Genomic DNA, 22,467 nt, shown 5'->3' on the forward strand with positions numbered 1-22,467 from the left:
TTTTAACTCATTGTGATTTTTCTATTTTCATTACAAAATGGATTTTATGTTCAGGTTTTTTTAAAAAAACTGTATTTTTTGGGGGTACTGGGGATCCAACTCAGATATTACACTTAATAGGCAAGTGCTTTGCCACTGAGCTCCATCCCAGCCCACCAAATGGATTTTAGAAATAAATCAAGAGCCCAGAAATTTACAATTGCTTTGAGTGATATTTTTTTCTTAAAAAAAAAACAAAATCTCTGTCATTCTAAGGAAAAAAAGTGGTCTAATGACCTCGCATAGCCATATAACTTGAACCATTTGCTAGGACATTGGGCCATTCACACACCTGAATCTAAGGTCTGTGGGCAGGGCATACATCTTAGGTCTGTTAATGATAGTCCCTCCTCCCGGCTGGTCACAAGACACTTGACTGCTTGCTAAGAACAAACTTATAGGCAATTATTTGCAATGATCATTTGATCAACCTCTAGTACTGATACGTTTTTGATGATTAAAAATAAATTTTCTTAAACTAGCCTATGTCCAGCCCACCTAAAACAGGATAGGTTTCAATATGAAATGAAGCTAGAGAGGTGAGAAATTAGACATTTTAGGTAATAGTTTAAACGTCTTAAGTATATTTAAATTGTTCCACGATTCCCCCCCTTCCCCCATGCTCCCTCCTCTCCCCCCCCCTTCCAGTAGGTCTTAAAAGGAGGATTCAAACTCTGGGTTTTCCTGTTAGCTATGAGAACTTTTAGAACCCAACTTATGCTGCTCTATGAACTCTCAAACCCAATACAGACACGGTAGTAACCTTGCATTCGAAGCTAGCCCCATAACCCGTGAGTGAAGTGCTCCCTGCGTGGAGGAACCTGGCTTGAATCATTTTAATTTTGCTCGTGGCGCAGACTAGGGGGAGCCCCAAAAGGAAAGCAGTTCCTTAACGGTTACTTAAACATAGAGTATCCATACAGAGGAAAAGAAGGCAGAGAAAGAAAGGCTCCCAGAAGCAAACAGCACTAAACACCAGGGGCTCCCAGCGCGAACTTCTGGAGGCTCCCTTTCCTCTGCCGCCGCAGACCGCGGAAAAGTCTCGGCAGGAGCTGGTTGGGCGGAGGCCACAGGGACCAATAGCAATCAAGTGTGTACTTACAGGTTGCGGAGCAGGTGGAGAAACTGAGCATAAAGAATAACCCCAACCCGGTCCTCAGTCTTTCACCGCAGGTGCCAGACGCGCCACGCTGGCCCACCCGCCGCCCCCCAAACTAACAGGACTGTAGGAGAACATTGGAACCCATTTCTTCCCCCCCCCTCAACCGCCACCCTCAGCGATGTCCTCCCTCCTCCCGCCCTCACGAGCCTGCAGGAGGGGGGCTGGTGGCCAGTCTTTATTGTCTGGGGCGCACCTGCCAGGTGGCTGGTGCCCTAATGGGTTCTCCGCTCGGGCTTGCACAAAGCACCGGGGCAGCGCCGCGCTGGGCTGGGATCGGCTTGGGGAGGACGGACCCGATGACTCGGGAGAAGACGTGTGTGTGTGGGGGGGGTGAAGGGGTTCCAGGGTCTCTCCCCTCTCCCGCAGGAGGCACAGACCCCGGCCCAGTTCCCCCACGCCCCCCGGATTACCACGTCGACTGAACGGGGGCCAGACGTCGCCTGAGGGAGCGCGACCCCGGCGGGGCGGGAGCGAGGGCGGGCGCGAGGGAGGGGAGGCGCGGAGGGGCGCGGAGGAGGGGCGTGGCCGGCGCGCAGGGGGAGGGCGCAGGAGGAGGGGCCGCTGCGCGCCGCTCCGCGCTCCGCGCTCTGGGGGCTCGGCTTTGCCGCGCTCGGTGCACTTGGGCGAGAGCTGGAACGTGGAGCGGAGCTCGGGTCTCAGCGCAGCCACCGCGATGAGAGGCGCTCGCGGCGCCTGGGATTTGCTCGGCGTGCTGCTCCTTCTGCAAAGCGTCCAGACAGGTAGGTGAGAGGGAGAGCGCAGCCTGGGCCACCCTGACCGCACCCCTCGGTGCTGCCTGCCGGTGCCGCACGGGGGGTCGGACCCACCGGGGTGCGTCCGGAGAGGTGGCCGCCGGCCTTTTCCATGCCGGTGCGTTCCAGCCTCCGGGAAGGGCCGGGGCGGCCTGGGGGAACTCCACGGCGCCCCACCTCGCTCACCTGCGCCTGCAGCCTCCCGCCGCGGGTGCTGGGGGACGCCGAGTGGGAGGTTTTCTTTTATTGCTGGGAACGGGGACTTGGGCGTGAGCGAGGTTGCGGGCGAGTTGGGGGCTGCTTTTGTGGCGACGGGGCGCGGGGGGGCCGTGGCGGGCCAGGGCTCGCGGGGTCGCACGGAGCGCGGGTATCTCGCCGTGCGAGGCGCGGCCGCAGCTTCCTTTTGTTAAAAGTTGCGGGTGTGTGCCCCGCCACCCCGAGCGCCCGCCCGCAGCTCCTCCGACGGGCCCCGGGCAAAGTTGGAGAAGCCTTTTTTTGGCTTCCGCGGTCGCAGCGTTCCAGCCCGCGGGCGCTTCTTTGTGCCACGGTGCGGGCGACCGGAGCTGGGGACCGGGGCTGGGGACCGATCTGCTGCCGCCCCTGCCGGACGCGCGGCATCACCCGCGGATCCGAATCCGAGGCGGCCGCCCTTCTCGACGCCCAGTTCGGTTGGTGGCCCCCGGGGAGTCGGGGGGGGGCGCGGCGGGCGGACCCTGCGAGCCTGGAGGTGGCGGCTGCTACAAGGACAACTTAGCCGGGGCGTGTGGCGAGCAGCCGCTAGGTTGCTTCTCTCCCTGCTGAGGTAGGGTTTCCTCCATGACTGCCACGCGCCGGGGGAGCGGCGCCGGCTCCGGGGAGGCCGGGGGACCACGCGCCGGGACGCCGCGGTCCCCGCCCCCTTGCAGCCTCAGGCGCCCAGCCCGAGCGCGGGGCTGACTGGCTCGCGCGTCCCGGCCGGTACCTACGACCTGTAATCACAGGTGCCAGTTTACTTGGGGGGGGGGAGGAATCCTGAGATTCGCGAGCCTCCTCCCTCCCACGCGATCGCTTAGGGCTGGGAGATTGGAGTGAACTTCCTGCCGATCTCACTCGGTTCCCCAAGCTTTTGGGAAAACGCATTGCTCCGCGCGGGAACTTGGGTCTTCAGGTGTCTGGAGGATCTGCAGGCTCTGCCACCCCCCTCCCCCCCACTCTTTTTAATTCCAGGTGTCGCTAGTGTGCGCGCGTGTGCGCATAGCCTGGCCAGGTCCTGAAGCCCTGGTTCTCTCCCAGATCATTTTAAACAAAACATCCTTTTGAGGTTCCCCTCATAGTGTCGAGCTAGAAAAAAAAAAAGAGTCTGCACTGGCACGGGGCGGTGGAAAGCGGGTGTAGCTATGATTTGTGAGATGACCGTGGGCCAGTTTCTCAGGAAAGCCTCTGGGCCCGGCTCCCCCATCTCCCCCTCCCAGCCTCGGGGAAGGCCTGGGAAGGGGAGGGCTTTGCTGTGGGGAACTTCCATCTAGACCCCGCTGCCGGAGGAAGGGTCGCCAGGGGTCACCAGTGAGTGTCCGGATTCTTGGGCGGATTTTGCCTTTATAGTTTTTTGCCTTGTCCTTTTTGATTTGATTAAAGGTGGGAACTAGACTCCAGTGGAATACCAGAAAGACCACACTGAACAATTCCTTTAAAAAAATTAAAAAAAAATGAACTAGTGCTTTCCTTCTCCCTCCTGGTTAGCTTGCTCTCTATCCAGTAGCTCATCGGCAGTGGGGAATTTTAAGGTCTGTGTCCTGGGCGGCAGGCAATGTGTGTACAGTGTCCCCAGCCTTGCTTTAGATCCTGTCTCTTTCTCTGCCCTTCACTAGCTGTGTGCCCTTGAACAGGTCATATTAATTGTGGGAGAGAGGAAGCAATTTCCTTAAGGGTTCTGCCAGGCATCTGCCTCCTGAAGGATTTTTTTTTTGGGGGGTACAGAACATGTCTCCAGGGTTCTGAGTATGGATGCAACAGGCTTAATTCTCCCCGATCCTGCCCAGCCTCCCTGTCTCTCCTGGTCACAGGGACCCCTTGGAGTATGGGGGTATGCTCTGCCACTGACAGGAAGTTGTAGTTTTTCTTGTCCTCTCCTCAATCCTATGCACTCCCTATGCTTCAGGAGGTGCTGAATCTTTTGGAGCCTTGTCTGTCCCCTTCTGCATTTACAGCTCTGGTGCTCAACTGAACAAACCTTCAAGAAACAGTGAATCATACCTGCAGGTGCTGGGCTCAAGCCATCCCCAGCACCTGGTGGGAAGCATTCTGGATTCTTACCCAGCTGGAAATAATGTGATCTCTCCTTGTAAAGAGATTCCTAGGTAATTCACAGCTTCCTGTTCTGGTCTTTCCCACCCAAGTGTACCTTTTGTAAATGATTTTATAAACCATATATGCTGTGCTTTTGTGACTTAGGTTTCGTGCACTCATGTGTTCACAGTTGTTGATGTCATTGGAAGGGCAAGCCTTTGCTGAGGGCTTTGGCTCTTACTGTTTACACTCTCGAGTCCAGGAGATGAGACCATCACCACCAACCCCTACAATTGTACAACTGGATAAGGATAAATCACTCGCCCAAAATAATCAGTGGAGGAGCCTGAGCTCAGCACCATATGCCCAATTGCATATCCATTTACATAGCTCTCCAGAATCTGTTGTAAGGCTTATGCAAAAAAAAAAAAAAACCCAGAAAACAAAAAAAACCCTAAAACTCAAAACAACAAAACTATTTAATGAATGCTTGCTTATGAGCCTGATGTTGTTGGAGATGCCAGGGAGATAGGATGGCCACTTTTGATGAAAAATGTATAGGTTTACCTGTCATTTCAAGGAGACTCAAAGAGGAAAAAGGGACATTTGACCTTTTGGTAGGAGAGCTTTGGATTTTAGGCGGTCCATTCCAGTTAGGGTCTCTCAGAAAGGAAGATAAGCTGTCTCCAAAATAATAATGGCAATCAGTTGAAATCATTCTCCCACTGCTACAAATAACCATAGCTCTATATACTTGTGCATAGTTGTGAAAGAAAGCCCCCAGGCTGGGGCATGGCTCAAGTGGAGGCCTTGGACTCAATTCCTCCCCTCCCCCCACAATTCCCCCCTCCCCCCCCACACAGAGAAAGAGCCCCCAACCATGGTTGATATTGCTGGCTATTTACCCTGGATAAACGAAGTAAGGTACAATGACAATTTGCTGCTCTTAGCCTTTCTTCTCCCAGAAGAAATTCTCATCTAGAGTGTGCCAAGTATTCTGTGGGCTTCCCTTGTAACACATTTCTGTACAGATGTTGTTGTGGTGATGAATTTCGCTGCTGTTGTTGACAGCCATTAGAAGTTACCCGTAGGATCTTGACTCATTTCCTCAAGTCTCCTCCAGTGGATTAAAAAAAGGACATGAGGAAATGAGCCAAATGAGCCGAGGTGTCCTGAGCGGAATTCTCGTAGCTGGACAGCCGTGCTGGACCTCTTAGAAGTGGCGGGCTGGGCTGTGGTGGCAGCATTTTCTCCAGAATGAATTTAGTTGAAGAGTTGGCAGGCTAGAATGTGGGAAGTGCTTTATTTTGCTGCGTTCATGTGTGGTAACTTTTCCAAAGTGGGATTAAAAGACATTTGCAAGAATCCAAATATGCAAAATTTCATATGCATTCTCAGTCACTTGAAGAGAGATTTTCACAGCTGCAAATCTAGAGTGAGGAAAGCTTGGAAAGGAGTGAGTGGAGGGGAAAGTTTGAATGGGGGGCAAATCCAGTGTGTGAGTCTTTGTTGACAGTGGAGAAGCCTAGCCCAGTGGCTCTGATTTTTTATATTTGTAGAAACAATCAGTTGAGATACTGTTGTTAGTAAGTAACCTGTGGGCATGCTTGTTGAGCTCACAGGATGCTTTTTAGAAAACATCTGGATAGTATTGAACTTTTTATTTTATTTAATTTTTGTCGGTTGTGGGGTTTGAACTCTGGGCTTGGGTGCTGTCCCTCAGCTCAAGGCAAGCACTCCACCCCTTGAGCCACAGTACCACTTCCAGTTTTCTGGAGATAAGTGTCTCATGGGCTTACCTGCCAGGGCTGGCTTTGAACTGTGATCCTCAGATCTTAGCCTCCTGAGTAGCTAGGATTACCTGGCTAAAATTATTTTTTAATCAAGATCCATATCCTCCTCCTCCTCTTAAAAAAAAAAAGAGATCTAAGCATGGTGGCAAATACCTGTAATCCCAGCACCAAACTAAATGAAAACAAAAAGAAAAAAAAAAAAGGACTGGTTCCTTAAGACAAAACCAAGTTCTCAGTGGGCCCATTGTCAGTTTGTACTGGGCTTTGGTAAAAGTTGGTGGGACCAGGCAGGTGTCTGTGGTAGAAGGAATATCTGGCAGGCTGCCTTGTACAATCTGATGGCTCATAGCTGGCAGCTGTGTGACCTTGGAACAAGTTACTTAACCTTTCTGCCTCTCAGTATTTCATTCCTAGTTTTGCCATCCTATTTTTGCTGTGTGACTTTGGATAACTTACTTAACCCCTTTGTGCCTGTAATTGTGTTGCTACACATCCTATTTTTAACTGGTACTTCATAGTAGCATAATAGTCATATGTTCACCTTCATTGTCAAGTCTAACATGGGGGTGATACCACTCTTCATGTGGTTGTTGTAAAGAGAAGGTTTTTTTCCCTTAATGTTTGACATATTTTTATTACTAAACATTAAAATATAATTGTACCCGATGAATGTATGCAACTATAACGTATTAATTTACAATTTTATTTTTAATTTTTATTGTAAAGGTGATATACAGAGGCTGAAAAAGATTCTTGTAAAAGGTACCTGGCATTGGGTGTGGGTCTGAAGGGGTGTTGGCAAAAGTGAGCAAGTTCCTCCAGCAGGTGCAAGTTCTTATTTTTCTTTGTAATTCTTGCCCAAGGTACCAGTAAGTACTAACTTGACAGTGTTGGGATGAAATATACTTTTAGTTTTTGTCCTAGAATTTTCCATAATTTTTATGTAACAGCTGAGTTTTATATAGCTTTTGATATAGCAGTTGGGACTCATTGGTCTTAGAGATCTTAAGAGGTGTTTTGTGCTCTTTTGTTTTGTCTTTTAATTCCTACTCAGTGCCAGTGACTCACTCCTGTAATCATAGCTATCAAGGAGGCTGAGATCTGAGGATCATGGTATAAAACTAGATGAAGCTGGCAGTCAAGTCTTTGCCACTTTCACCTTGAATTCATTAGCAAAAAATCTGGAGGTGGAACTGTGGCTCAAGTGGTAGAGTGCTAGCCTTGATAGAAATTGTTAAAGAACAGCTCCCAGGCCCTAAATTCAAGTCCTAGTACAAGTGCACACGTGCGCGCACACACAGAATCCTGTGACATCCTCTTCCCCTCCCATATCTCACAGGATTTCTCCAGTAAAAATACTCAAGCCTGATCATTTTCCTATTCATCTTAGGTGTTAGTCTTTATGATTACATTTTGGTTATGGCAGACTTTTCTTAGATATCTTCCAGTGCACACCTTGACAGCTACATTTTCCACAGTTTCGCAAATTTAATGTTTAAGCTGAATTATTATTCAGGGCATGTAGTGCCAGAGTTAAGAGCTTGGTTTCTGGAATTGACAAGCTGGGCTTTTAATCCCAGTTCTGCCTCTTGCCAGCTGTGTGATCAGGGACCAGATACTTAAACTCTCCTTTGGCTTCATCTTCTCATCTGTAAATGGAAGTTGGTGGTTCAGGGCTCTGGCGGGGATTACAGGGCCTTTCTGATGGGAACATGTAAGGGGTCTGCTTAGGGCATAGCCCCAAATACAGGAAGTGTGTGGGCTCCAATTTCAGTCAATTTTCTAATGTTTCCCTTTCAACTTTGTCTCTTAGGAAACATTTGTAAATGATGTAAGACCAAATCATATAGGTTTTTTTGTATTAAGATAAAATTTATATATTTAATGTCCAGTTCTGGGGTAGTTTACAGTTAGTAATATTCCATGCTACTCTTACACTTCTCTGACTTTCTACTGTTGGGAATACAGAGTTTGGGATAAAAGTTGGGAAGGGGATGGAATTCTGTAAACTTTCTCCAGGTGAATAAGTAGTTCCCTGGGACTCATGAACCCTATTGCCTTATGTAAAATGGCTTTGGAAATACTACTGCCTTATGTAAAGTGACCTTGAGAACACCATCTCCCCAGGAATGCAGCCACCACTCTGACCTGGTGCCTTGTCCTGGCTCCAACACAGTGTGTGCTACCTGCTCTGCTGCTCACCAGCACTTGGATCATGCTTTGAATGCAAGAAATGTTCAGGGAACATTTTGGATTCAGTTTAATGGAGGTTTATCAACCCCTTGCTGGGTCCTCCCAGAGTCTGCAGATAGGGGCTGGGGTTGGGAGAGATGGGGCAAGTGTACCACCGCTGATTGAGGGATGAACTTGGGGGCAGAGTGCATGGAGCTCTAGGCCACATTTTACAGGAGAGGAGATGGAGTCCTGGTGGGCAGGTGATAATAGAGATTAGAGATCAGTAAATGGTGTGTGTGTGTGTGTGTGAGAGAGAGAGAGAGAGAGAGAGAGAGAGAGAGAGAGAGAGAGATTTGAGATTAATTCCTATACTTTGAAGGAGAAACAGAGTGTAGATGAAACTTCCTTTGGAAAAAACTACAAAATCCTACAATAAGGCATTCAGATCTGGCCTGAGGATTGTTTGGTCATTCCTTTGATCAGATGGCTGGGGTAAGAAATCAGAGGGAAAGAGCTGGAAGGGTAGATTCCTGATTAACTTCAAGGAGCACAGGAGGGGGCAAATTGAGTGTTGAATTTGGTCCAGATTATGAAGAAGGCTTTGAAGGCCAGGCTAAGGTGGACTTGACCCAGGAGCAAGGTCACTGTCCAGGGCCAACTGCTCTACATTCTGTCACTTAAGCACTCTCCAACCTGCCATAACTATGGAAGCTGAGTGCCAGGACTTGCTATAGAAGTTGCACCCACCCACTTGCTGTGTGCAGCCAAGACTAAGGGAAATTGTTTTCTTTTTATTCTTCTTCTTTCTTTTCCTTCCCCTTTCTTTTTTTTTATATAAAATGCATGTGGCCTAACTTTGACCATTTCAGCCAATTTTCCATGTAGAGCTCACTATGAAGTGTGTTTAGGTTCTTATGCAACTGATTTAGGTTGTGCAACTGATTTCCAGAGTACTTCATCTTATAAAGCACAAACTCCATATTCATAAATAATAGTGTCTCCCTGTCCCTCAGGCTAGTACCTTCTGTCTCTTAATTTGACTTCCCTAGGGACCTGGTCCAAATGGAACTGTACAGTATTTGTCCTTTTCTAACTGGCTTATTTTACTGGCCATAATGTAGCCTTGGAGATAAGGTTATATCCATTTTGTAAGAATTTCCCTTTTAAGGCTGAATAATATTCCAATGTATGCACATCTCACGCTTGTTTTTCCAGCCACTGGTGGACATACATTGCTTCCATCTTTTGGAGGTTGTAAATGGTGCTGCTGTGCACTTGGATGCACAGGGCATAAGGGAGAGTTTTGGAAGGGCTCTTTTGGGTTGGCGAAGCTGGGCTGAGAGCCAGATGTTGATGGGAGCTGGGCAGAATTACAGTTGGGCTCTTCAGATGGTGTTTGGCTTTTGGAAGGAGTTTGTTAGGCACATGCCTAAGAAGGGGAGAGGGTCTGTGAGACCAGCATCTGGATTCCTAGATGCCTTCTGGGGCCGGCCTGAATCTCCTCATCATGACAGCAGGAGGTACTCAGTGGGAGTGATGGCAGTGATTGGCAGAGACAAGGCAGGGAGAGGGACAGCCTGTTTACAGGAGAAAATATGATGTTGGACTCCGCTGTGTTTGTTCATTGATTATTTATGGGCTGCATCTATTTGAAACTCAATTTCCAGACATGATGGTAGATATAAATGTAATTCTTCAGGTCAGGTCACTGTAAGAAATAAAATCCCAAAGTCACGGAACCTGGCTCTATAACCTTCCAGTACGATTTGTGGTATAGCAAGAACTTTGTGTTAAGTGCCTTCTAGTTATTATGAAAGTTTTGGTCAAAATAACGAGGTAGTAGGAAGACAATCTTGTCTTCTCTTAAGGTATGCATTTATAGTTGTTTTCTCAGAGAATGAATTGGGCATCAGGAAGGAAGTATTGTTGATGAGCCTTGGGAAGCAGGCCCTTGGAAAGCAACTTACAGAAATTGGATTTATTAAGGTTGGAGAAGATAAGATGAGAGGAAGCTTAGTGAATGACAGTTTTCAATTGTTTGTAGTATGGGGGTGTGGTGGTGGGAGGGGGGAAGCTGAGACAAGATGTGACTAGTTGTAAATTGCCCCAGAAGAAAACTGAGACTTTGTTGTTGTTGTTGTTGTTTTTAAAGGAAGAATTCTTTAATTGGATAAACTGGAAAAGACTTTTTTTGCTTTCCCCAGTTGATTGTTGGATCTTGGCTGGAGATAAGAGGAAAGCCAAATACTTAACTTTGAAATGGCTAGGTCCTGCTCCACTCGATTGGAGATGCCTGTCTGAAATCCTTTCTAAATAATTTGGAAATGGGAAAATAGCCATTTCTCTCTCTTCACCCCTTGGCTGTGGACTGGTATTTCTCATAAATGCTGTGTAAAAGCTCAAAGTTTTGGCTATATTGAAAATGACCAATTCTGAGCCTACAATCTAAAAATAGGTTATTGATCTGTTGGAGTGGGGGGCAGGAGGAGGGAATATAACCACTGAACAAATAGTGATGTACAAGACTTAAACTGTGTGTCAAGATAAAGAGGCGTAAAAGGAAGTTTAAGGTCTAGAGGTATCTATAATCGATGGTTGTATCCAAACCTAAGGAGGGTTGCGCTGTGTGGTCACCCTCCCTCCCCCCCCCCAGATTCCACCCCATACCAGGTGGGCAGGTCTGTAAGGATGAAGGGTGCACCACTGCCGTCCTTTTCCCTTGATCACTCTGGGGTGGATTGTTCCTTTGTGGCTCATCCCCTCCCCCCCACCCCCCTATTCTTTGATTTCCTTCCCATCTGTCCTTCCCTTTTGGTCATTTCACAGTCATGGTTCAATGGTTTGCGTTAGAGCAGCCACTGGTGGGAGGGCAGGGGGAGAAGGGTGGAAATGAAATGGCAACTCATTAGAGTTTCTGGCTGATAACATCATTTAACCTGTCATATCGAAATGCATTACCAGGTATAATGTGGGATCTCAGCCTTTAAGGAGGCCAGATCTGCAGGAAGATCTATGCTGGGTAGATGCTAATGGGATGCCATTTATAATAATATTTAACCAGTCTGGTCCTGTTTCTTACTTTAGGATTGGAGGATGTAGGCTTCACTCTAGTAAAAGGGCTGATTCGAAATGATAGGACCTAAAATTTATTTTAAGAGCAAAGGTAGCCAAACAGTTCCTGAATGAGGGGGAGGGGGAGGAGAGAGAGGGGGAACAGGAGGGGAGGAGAGGGAGAGGGAGAAGGAAAAGGACAGGCAATGGGGGATAACTTTAGAGCACCTGGATTTCATTTCAGTAATTTAAATATTTCCTACAGTGCCTTGTGTGATGAGATTTTTCTGATGAAATCTGGTCAAGTAATTGCCTAGTCAGAGAAATAACTTTAAAAAATGGTAAAGTATGCATCTCACTTTTGCATGTAGTTACAGAAATTATATGTATAAGGCAAATCCAATATGGATATGTTGTACTGAGTTTTTTAAGCATAAAGTTAATTACCTTGTCCTTTCCTACCTTGGACTCGCCCTACAATGCCAAGATTACTGATAATCTGAATGTCACAGTAGCAATAGTTGATGTGATCTGCAGCAACATCCTTGTTTTATCAATTTACTTGGTCAGACAAAAACAAGCAGCTTCCAACCTTCATTGTGGTCCTGTGTGGGCTGTGACATTTCCAGATTTGTTCCATTTCCCAGTCAATTCAGCATTTGAAGACACAAAACAGTGTTGGAAGGAGCAGGTGGCTATTTATGGTGGGCAGGTGTGAAATTGATGACACTTGCCTAGCTCTTGACCAAGTGGAAGAAAGAAGGGGAAAATTAAACTGAGGAGAAACCTTGATTCTTTACCGATATCTTTAAGATGCTCAGTAAAACTACTTATCCACCCACCTTCATTTGGGATTGCCCCAGGTGATTTGGGATATATTCAGAGGATGTTAGAAAATCCCCTGGTACTCTGGGGTGCCTATTTGCATACAATAATAGCCTAAAAAGTTTCTTCTGGGGTTGAATTGCTTGACTTAAGTTGAGAACAAAGGAGAGGGAGTCCTCCTAAGAATTTTGGAAGAGATAGATAGGTCTGCGTGGGGAAAGTATTCATGGAAAGGAATTCTATGTAGATCTCAGTTTGTGGAGAGAACATTTACACGTGAAAGGTGGCTGGAGGTAGTTTGGAGATTTTAGCTACTAAGCCCCTCCTTGTGGCTCCTGGGCTTAAAAGTCAAAACAGACATGTTTAAGAAAAATAAAATCTTGAGAACTCTACTTGAAAAGATTGGAATAAAGGCAGTCTAAGTATTTTTAGTGTAATAATTTTTAGCTTGCATTTCTGGCCTAGTTTTCACAATGTGGATTTCCTCTTTAATGGCCGAAGCACTATGGAAAGATTTTTAATTAAAGAAATGGATGCTGTTAGATTGGTAAACTCTATATGAGCTACTTTTCAGGGTTGTTATTGTTAAACCAGTAGGTAAGAATTTTAGCTGAACTTGAAAGCATCCCTTTGATGGACATCCCTCCATCTTTTAACAATAAGCTAGCAGATGTGGAAGGTTTGTGGAGTTTTTGGGTAGTTCTCTTTGTGTTGCCTTACTTTACACCCCAACATTTTGAAGGATGGTTGTTTAAAATGATCATCCCAGCTTCAGAACTCTTGCCTTGGGATGGAGAGGTTGGACATGGGGTACCATACCAGCAGGTGAAGAGAGGCCCAAGCAGGGTCCAGGCAGCTTCTCCCAGCACGAGGAACACATGGAACAGCAGGTGTACTCACCTGTGGACAATTACCACTACATTTTGTTGCAGTGTCTTTAATTCATAGATTTATTCACACATCATTATTAACACTTTGGATGTGGGTGTAGTAATGAACAGCAGCCCTAAATCCTTATCTTCTGGGTTTATGTTCTAGTGAATTTTTTTTTTAAACTCAAGACCTTATGTCCTGGAGCTCAGAAAGGAAATAGAAAAAAAAAAGTTGGTCTGTTACAGAAAGCAGTTTAATTGGGATTTATTTAGGCTCCAAATTGTGGTCAATTACAGAAGAAAGGTTACTTAGAGCGTCAGAGGGCTGGCTCATGAGGGGAGGAGGAGAAAGCTAGGGAAGTCATCCAGGAGAACAGGAAAAGGAGATAGGTTGGGGGTTTAGGAGAAAGACTAGGGGACTGAGTCAGTGGGAACACTCAGAGTGCTTGTCATTTACTGACACCGTTCCTGTCCTGGGAAAGGCTGAGCCTTGGCCACTGGCCCTGGCTTCAGTCTTTGGGACCTCAGAGCAGTAGAAGGTCCTCTGGATCCAGTCAGTGTCGCTGTGATGGAGGCTGAGTCAGCGCCCAACCACAAGCAAAGTTACCTGAAAGACAATGAGAGCCTTTCATGTGTCAAGGTGCTTTGTCAGTCTGAAGGTTTGGAAACTACCAGAATGCTCTTTCACAGCTGAGAGAGCTGTTTTAGGTTTCCAACTCAGTGTTCTTTAGATTCTCTCCAAGGGGTGGGAGATTCTGTACCATTTTCTATTTCCCTTGGTTTTTTTGTTTGTTTTATTTTTGTTTTTGTTGGCCCTGGAGCTTGAACTCTGGGCCTGGGCGCTGTCCCTCAGCTCTTCAGCTCAAGGCTAGCATTCTACCACTAGAGCCACAGCGCCACTTTTGGTTTTCTGGTGGTTTATTGGAGATAAAGAGTCTCACGGACTTTCCTGCCCGGGCTGGCTTTGAACTGCCATCCTCAGATCCTGAGTAGCTAGGATTACAGGCGTGGACCAGTGGTGCCTGGCTTCTTATTAAATCTGAAGAACTTTGATTTTAATAACTGCAGTGTTAAAATGAAATCACGTTGTTATTTGGCAAATCACTTGTTGGCCAGCCTCAGTCTTACTGTGCACTGTTTAAGCTCTCCTATTGCTGTTAGCTGATCTGGGTGAGGGCTCTGACTGAACCTGGCTTGACTTTTTGCATCTTAGCCATTAGATGGCCTTTCAGAGTCACATTAAGTGGTCAGTTCTTCAGTTTCAAAGGATACACTTCCTCAAATGAGAACTGACACCATGGGATTACTCAGGGCTGAGTACTCCTCTCTGCTTGTGCTTGGGCGCTCTGAAGGGCTCTCTTTGCTGCTGGTGGTGAGAGTTCTTTCTGGTTTTGGGGAAGGAATCCAAGCTAGAGGCTGTCTAGGGACTGATGGAGGAGGTTCCTTCTCAGGTTGGGAGCTAGGCCTCCTCAGTGAAGGGTATCAGGGAGGCATCTAGAGGTGGTTGGCAGGTGTCCCTGAGGAATATGTGGACCTGCCAGCTGCGGGGGGATATACTGTGAGTACTTAAGTAATCACAAAATCAGCTGTTTTAATGGACTCACTCCAGGTCTGACAATTTCTTTTATCTAATGTAATCATCATTGGCTAAGCTGCTGTTGTTTTGGGTGAGAATTTCAGGGCCCACATTTAAATAGATGTGTTTAAATGTATTATCAGTTGACTAGGGAAAAGTAAACAAAATTTAAAAAGCAGCAGGGAGCCTATGATTTCTAGGCCACTGTCTGAATTGTTTCAAAACCTGTTAGTGGCCATTTTGTTTTAAGATTGGAGGAACTGAGCCTCATTCATATGTTAACTTGGAAAGATTGTAATTTTATTCAGGGAACATTTTAAGCAGCCTAGTATGGTGAATCATGAATTGTCATCTGCATTGTCCAGTTTCCACACTTGTAATCAGTGTTGGCAACTTTTCTGTCTTACCTCTTTTCCCATTTCACCTGCTATTCTGTAAAGCATGGCGTAAGCCTCATGGAAGTTTTACCTCATAGCCGTTTCAGTTTTTACCTCTAGAATACAGAGCCTCACCCCCCTTTTCCTAGACATAATGATGGGGCCAGTATCATACTCTTCTACATTATCTTAGTCACTTTTCATCTCTTGGACAAAATACCTAAGAACCATCAACTGGAAAAAGGAAAGATGCATGGTGTCAGAGGTTTCAGTCCATGGTCAGCTGGCTCCTTTGATTTTCACGTCTGTTGCAAGGCAGGATGATTGTATTGGGGAGGGTGAGGTGAAACAGAGCTGATAACCTCTTGGCAGCCAGGAAACATAGACAGAGGAAGAGGTGCTGGGCAAGATGAAACCTTCAAAGGTATATCCCCCAGTGATCCATTTCTTCTAAGTAGCCCCACCAGCTAGTTACTTTTTACTATTTTCCAGTAGTCCATTCAATTGTAATTCCATCAGTGAATTAATCCATTATTAGGTTCTTGCTCTTATGATCCAATCACTTCTCCCAATCCCCACCCCACCCTGAACATTGTATGGAGTGTGTGGGGGAAGCAAACCTTCAAGACATGAGCCTTTTCAGGGGGATACTCCTATCCAAACCATTAACACAATTCACAATTCTACACTGTTACTGAGTATCCGTTATTCACTTCCTTCATGTTGAAAATAAACAATATAAAATATGAACAAATATGTAAATATTTGACACAAGTCAAATAAGATCCACACATTTAATTGGTTATTATGTCCCTTATGTCATTGCTTTCCCGTAGGTTTTAGCCTCTTTTTTTTATTTTTTTGGAAGAATCTGTGTATTTACTCTGTGCAGTTTGTCGGTGTGAATTATGCTGATTGCATTCCTGTGGTAATTAACATGTTCTGTTCCCTGCATTTCCTCTAAATCATTGATTTAGTGGTTTCATCATATTCAACTTTTTTTTTTTTATAACTAGTACTGGGATAGGTGGGGTATGTTCTGTTTTCCTATGTCTTCTGTCTTCCTCTGTCCTTTTCTCCCTCTCTCCCAGTCTGTCTCATGTGTACCTTTGAATATTTGTGAAGATTTTTACTTTCCTGTCCTAATGATTGCCATTACTTGATGCCTTTATGTAATACTCTTATCTATTCTTCAGCCACATCTCCACTTGCTGCTTTTTGCTAGTTAATTGGAGTTAGGAGTCTCATGGACTTTTCTGCCTGGGCTAGTTTCAATTGTGATGCTGAGAGTTCATCCTTCTGAGTAACTAGGATTAAGGAAATAGCCTTTTTACTTTAAGCTAATATCTATAAATCAGGAATCTGTTTTTGGAACTTCCTATTTGTTTCTGATGGTTGTATTATAAAAGAACTCTGTTAGCACATGCAGCAAGCACACGCTTGCTTTGCAATCCCCATTATTAAGTCTTATTTTTGTAGATAAAGAAGTATTTAATGCTGGCTGCTAGTTCTCTCCCACTTTTCTGAAGCTCTACTTGTAATAGATGAATGTGGAGAGACCAGGGGAAGTATTTCCTGAATGTGTTGACCCCAACTCTTCTCTGGTAGTCTTTATATTAAAGGTCAGGTTGGCTGATAGAAAATTCTTGGTTATCTTCTCTTTGTTCAAGTATCTTTAACATTATCGTATTGTATTGCATTTTATTTGTATTTTATTGCATTTCTGCAGAAAGTGTTGTGATACGTAATTTTTCCAGAAATTATGATACCTAATTTTCTTTTTCTCACATTTGACAAGTTATATTTTCCTTGGCACCTAAAAAAGTATGTTCTACTTTTGTTCTAGGAGGCCCAGTATTGGATATTGGTTGATTTTTATTTTATTTTATTGATATTTTATTCTTGGTTGATTCTTCATTGATTTATACTGTTTGTTTGTTTTTTCCCCCACATGCCGGTTCAGTGTGTAGTTTCAAATACTCTTTTTATTTTCTTCCAATAAAAGTTTTTTGAAGTAGAACATTTACTATTCTATTCTTTGGCTGGGAACTCTATATATATATATTATAAATGCATATATTATATGTATGTTTGATCTTATTTGCTATCTTCTTTTTGCTTTTAACTTTTTTTAAATTGGGGCTTGAACTCAGGGCCTGGGTGCTGTCCCTGAGCTTTATCAGTCAAGGCTGGCACTCTACTACTTGAGCTCCACTTCTGGCTTTTTGTTGGTTAATTGGAAATTAGAGTCTTATGGGCTTTCTTGCTCAGGCTGGCTTCAAAATTTTCCCAAGATCTCAGCCTCCTGAGTAGGTAGGATTATAGGTATGAGCCACTGGTACTATGACTGCCTTTCACTTTTTAAATCCCACCCCCTCCAAGACCACATACTGTGAATTAAAAATTTTCTCTTTTCAAGGTGAACTTAAATAGTTCATTTAAGGCACTACCTATTTTTATTTATTTTTGTCTTCTGTTTATCCTTCATATCTGAGATATATTCTTTTTATTTTTACTTGTTTCCACTCCATTTTTTCAAGGGGGCTCACAAAATTCACTTTTAAAAAAGATTTACTAGCATACATTAGTTGTACAAAAGGGATTGATTGTGTCATTTCCATATATGCTTACAACGTACACTATTAACCTCGCCGCCCAGTTATGTTAGTCTCCATTATCCCTGTTCCTAATTCTTTAATTTGCCTCCATCCTTACATTTTCATTTTCTCCAACTCATTTCTAAGTTTAAAATTTTGATATATGCTGTCCTTTATAGTTTCTTTCATTTGCTTTCTTTCCACTTGTTTTGAAAGTTGTAGCTTTGTTTTGCCTTCAGCAAGCATGATTTTCTTGTCTACACAATAGCTTTTTTTTTTTTTTTTTTAAGAATAACCATTCAGAATCTTTTTGTTAGTCTCTGGCCTCTCCTCTCCTCTATAAAGAGGGCCAGGCAGGGGAGTTCTTGTAGCATCACAGACCTTGGTAGAGTACACTCTTACGTAGTTTCACTGAGCAGTTTAAAGATCCAGGTAAAGAAGTGAATCTCGTTTTTATGTACTAAGAGGTTTCCAGGAAAACAGTGAATGTTTTTGGGGTCTAAATTGAATTGAAAAGACCCAGGCAGAGCTAAGAGGTTCATGACCTGATAACCTCAGAGCAACCTTCCTGAATACAAGGTCCTCTGTGCTAGAAGGAAGAGGCTAAAGACTCCACTGAGGTCAAGGGCAGAAGATGGATCCTGGGTGACCTCAATGTTTCCATAAAATACAGAGCTGAGGCTTTTTGCAGGGGATTGTCCAAGGGGGGGGCACACAAAAGGCGGGAATTCTAACAACTTGCTTTCAAATGGTCCAAGAAAAGTAGTATGTACATAAGCTGACAAAACAAATGTAACAAAATTGTAGCAATGGGTGCACTGGAACTCTTTTTGGTACTTACCTTGCAACTTTTCTGTAAGTTTGAAGCTATTTCCAGATTTTCTTAGATCCAGCTTTGTAATTTGAAGACTATAGAAGCAAGATCAGAGGCTTGAAATGATGGTGCTTCTCTATCTGGGCCTGGGGGAGGAGGTGAAGACACTGAATCACTGATGGCTTTAGAGCCAGACATGAATTAAGAAATGTAGTAACTCCACTTCTTTACACCCTAAGATCTTAATTTCTTTTGGCCCTACTCAGTGAGGGTTGGGAAGTGGATGGAAAGTAGCCCCACCCATCCACACCTTTCTTCTTTTTATCCCTCTATCCCTCTTTTACTCTGGGTCCACTCCCAGCATTAACACCTGGGTTTTGTTCTAGGCTATTCCAATTCATGCCTCCTCAACTCCACAATATTCGAGAACACTGGAAACAGATGCATTACAATCCCCTCCATACTCACAAATACAATTGGAACCTGCCAGGTCATCTTTCAGGTTCTGTGGCCATTTTTAAAGTGACCCTCCAAGCTTACTAGGGTGTAGATGATGGTCATCTGGTAGCTGCTTGTATTCTCTTCCCAGTCCTTGTATTAGGGGTTTCCTGGATACCTTATCACCTTGTGTTGTACATTTTGTTGTCTGTCCGTGGATTTTTGTTCTGCTCTGTTTGCTCGTTTTTTTATGGGTGAGGAGAATTGACAACTAGGCCACTACCCCATAGCCTCTAACATCTTCCTGGGCTGTGTTGACTTTTTACTATATAGAACTTGTTAACCTTTGGGTCCACCAAATTTGGATTCTTTTTCTTTCAAAATAATCGCTTAAACGTTAGTGGTGGGAAATCAAAGTTATGTGAAAGTGGATCAGGATAGAAACAGGCACTTTAATTGGCTCTTGTCTTAGCTTTCTGAATGTGTTGTTTAGCTAAAACATAATGGTTTGAAATCACCCCTCTGCACAGAAGTTCATTGTTGAACTGTTGTTTCTGAGAAAAATGTCTAAGACATGATACCCTTTTCCCATTGCTTGTTTGGTGTAAGATTCTTTGAATTTTATAGTTTAAAAAATGTTACATAACAGCTATCTATACTTGTAATACCCACTAATAAAGATTAACATCATTTCTTAATTAGGTGCATTTTCCTCTCAGCTCATTCTTTCCCCCCAGTGAAAAATTTGCATATCTCTAATTATAGTCATTTGGAAAAAAATGCTCTCAGGGCTTGACATAATATTAATTTAGATTTCCAAAAATACTATATTTCCTTCCTCCAACTTGAGTTTCTTCCAGTTGGCCATTGATTTAAATTACCATATTAAAAGGTTACAATTTTAGAACTGGCCTCTTCCCTACTCTGGTTTTTAGGAATGTTCATTATAGTACAGCCATGTAAGGACAAAGAAATTTCTCAGTGTACATATCAGAAGCTTTATTTTACTTTATTAATTTGTCACAATTCTGGAAAACAGTGCAAGATAGTCTTCAGGCTATCCACGTTTTCTACAGAGATAGAAAGATTACAGAGACAGAAAGATTATTTTTGCACTGGGCTGTTCATTAAGAATTCTTTGCAGAAGGAAAGCAGGCTTAGTGTATTGCTCTAAGTGAATATCACCCCAGAAAAATTAAGAGAAAAGTGAACACTCATTAAGCAAATTGACCAGCAAGTGTTCTGATGAATGTTGAAACAAAATTGAATAAACCAATTTTGTCCATTAGTGAGTGTGCTTTTAAACCAATGTGATTGTTTTGGTCTAATTATTTTCTATTTAGTTTATTCAAATGTTGAATGGCTACAGAATTAACCATTGTAGCAATTATCTGATTAGCAATTCAGGAAATTGGGGACTGGTGTCTGACTATCACCCTACTCACCGAGAAATGCCTGGTATGTGTGAAACAGGGACCAGAGACCCACACAGTCTGGGTGCAGAGATCCTGTGCTCCTTGTAGTTTTCTTGTTCTGGGGCTCTGGGACCCCTGTGGGTAAGCATGGTCTATGGCCCTGGGTGCTGGGACCTTACACACAGTGGTGCACCAGATTGTGGTCTGATGTGCTGCTGCAGAAGTTGTCTTTGCCACCCAATGTCACTATGCTGGAGTCCCAGAGCTGTGACTGGTTGCATTCTGCAACATTTCCCACTTTGAAAGCTCGGGGATTTGAAAAATCTGTACCCGACTAGCTGCCAAAGCTTGTCAGGGGGACCCAGCGCGAGGCCGATTTCTAGGTGTAAAAGCCAGGCAGATTTGCTCACTCAAGAAAAATCTGTGTTGTTTTTTTTTTTTTGCAGGTTTGCTTTGAGTTCCAAGATACAGATCCTGGTACAATTTCTTACTGTACTTATGCCCCAGGTTTAGGTTTCTTCTGTGAGCTGATTGCCTTGTAAGGCAGGAGGCCACTGGCTTTTCAGCTGTGGCCAGGACCTACAATATCCAGAGCCCCTGGCACCTGGAAGAGATGCCATAGCCTCCTAGACTTACTGCAGTGGAAATCTTGTTTTTGAGAGTCACTGGAGTGGGTATCAGAATTACAGAACCAGGTTACTGCCTTGTGAATCTCTGTAGGGTCAGGCCAGAGTGCATTTCTCAGTTCTCCTTCTGTCGAACCAAGAAAGATAGATGGAGTTTCAGTTAGTCCAGATAAGAAAACAGACCATTGCAGTACTGTGGGACAGTGCTGAGGCTTCCAGAAACATGCATGTGTGGCGCGGGAGGGGAAGAAAAGGCACCCTAGCAGTGTATTTTAAAAGGACAAAAAGATGTTTATCACCCACCCTGATTGCAACCTTTTGGAGTCTGTCCAGTCTGTACAGGGCCCTCTCAAGCCTGTCATTTGCCACTTTGCATGTGCCTACCTCATCCATTATTCCTGAAGCCTTTTAAATGTGTCTAGCTTCCTGCCAAGGTTACAACACTTCTCCATGACTTCCTGGTGCATCCTGCGCTCCAGCTGCAGGTATACTTCACAGTTTCTGACCTCCCAGGTTAGGTCAGGTCATTTCTCATTGTGCAAGCTAAGGCTTCACACTTAACACATTGTAATTATGTAATTGTATAATTACTGGCTCTTCCTGGAGCTAAATATAAACTCCATAGGGGTGTGGAGGGATCTTGTCTATTTCACTGTTTCCTAAGGATACAGAACATAGCAAGTCTTCAAGAGAAGGGTAGAGCAGGTCTCTCATTTCAAGACACCTAGGCTGGAAATAAGGATTACATTCAATGTATCTTGTTTTGTTATCCATGTTCCGTGTGTGAGTGTGAGTGTGAGTGTGTGTGTGTGTGTGTGTGTGTGTGTGTGTGTTGGTCTGTGGGCTTAGTCAGGGCCTGTCCCTTAGCTTTTTGCTCCAGCCAGAGCTTTACCATTTGAGCCGCACCTTCAGTTTCAGCTTTTTGGTGGAGATGGGAGTCTCACAGACTTTTGTGCCCAGGCTGGCTTTGAACCTCAACCCTCAGATCTCAGCCTCCTGAGTAGCAAGAATTACAGGCATGAGCCACCAGCACTGGCCAGTCCCTAATGAATTTCTGAAAGGCTCATCTAATCCTGTCATCACACTGACTTGATTCTGATCTTGAGTCTTGATAAGGGACACCTGATAGAGAGGATTCCTGCTATTAGTATTCCAGGGAAAGAGGAAGGGGAGACATCCTTTGTTCTTGGAGACATTTATAATATGTGGATCAGAAGCCAGCAGCCTGAAGAACGAAGAATTAAGGTGGTACCAGGAACTTTTCAGAGAGGTAAGTCATCTTGTCTCCTGGGATTTCCAAGAAACACTTCCTTGGATCACAGAGGGCAGATTCTTTCCGTACTTCCAAGTCTAGCTAATAGGAAAAGATGTACTCCTTCACCTCCTGGTCACATAATCATGCCTGGCAAAAGAAAGAATAGGTCTGCATTCCTATTCTAGAAGGTAAACACTTGGGAGGTGTTTCCCAGAGGCAGCAACTTCCTGGTGGTGGCATTTCTCTAAAATAAGATACTGAGCTTCACTAATATTTAATGGAAGGATTGACAATACATGCATTTATGTCAATTACATACGTATACACACCACACACACAGATTTTTGTTTTTTTTTAAATTTTATTTTATTTGTGAACATACTGTACAGAGGGGTTACAATTGCATGGGCAGGATAATGCGCACATTTCTTACCA

At 44.4% G+C, this 22,467-nt stretch overlaps 1 protein-coding gene across 2 annotated transcripts in view; it reads left to right on the top strand.

Moving 5' to 3' along the window:
• Positions 1-1,822: 1,822 nt before the first annotated feature.
• Positions 1,823-22,467, top strand: part of Kit (v-kit Hardy-Zuckerman 4 feline sarcoma viral oncogene homolog) — an 86,603-nt gene continuing 65,958 nt past the window's right edge. The window contains exon 1 of one of the 2 annotated variants that reach the window (XM_013009141.1): positions 1,823-1,941. In XM_013009141.1, coding sequence (XP_012864595.1) covers positions 1,875-1,941 — 67 coding nt within the window. In that variant the 5' untranslated portion in view covers positions 1,823-1,874. The remainder of the gene's footprint in view (positions 1,942-22,467) is intronic. The other variant, XM_013009140.1, reaches the window with a different exon arrangement.

Source organism: Dipodomys ordii, unplaced genomic scaffold (genome assembly GCF_000151885.1).
Source record: "Dipodomys ordii isolate 6190 unplaced genomic scaffold, Dord_2.0 Scaffold8, whole genome shotgun sequence".
Taxonomy (NCBI): domain Eukaryota; kingdom Metazoa; phylum Chordata; class Mammalia; order Rodentia; family Heteromyidae; genus Dipodomys; species Dipodomys ordii.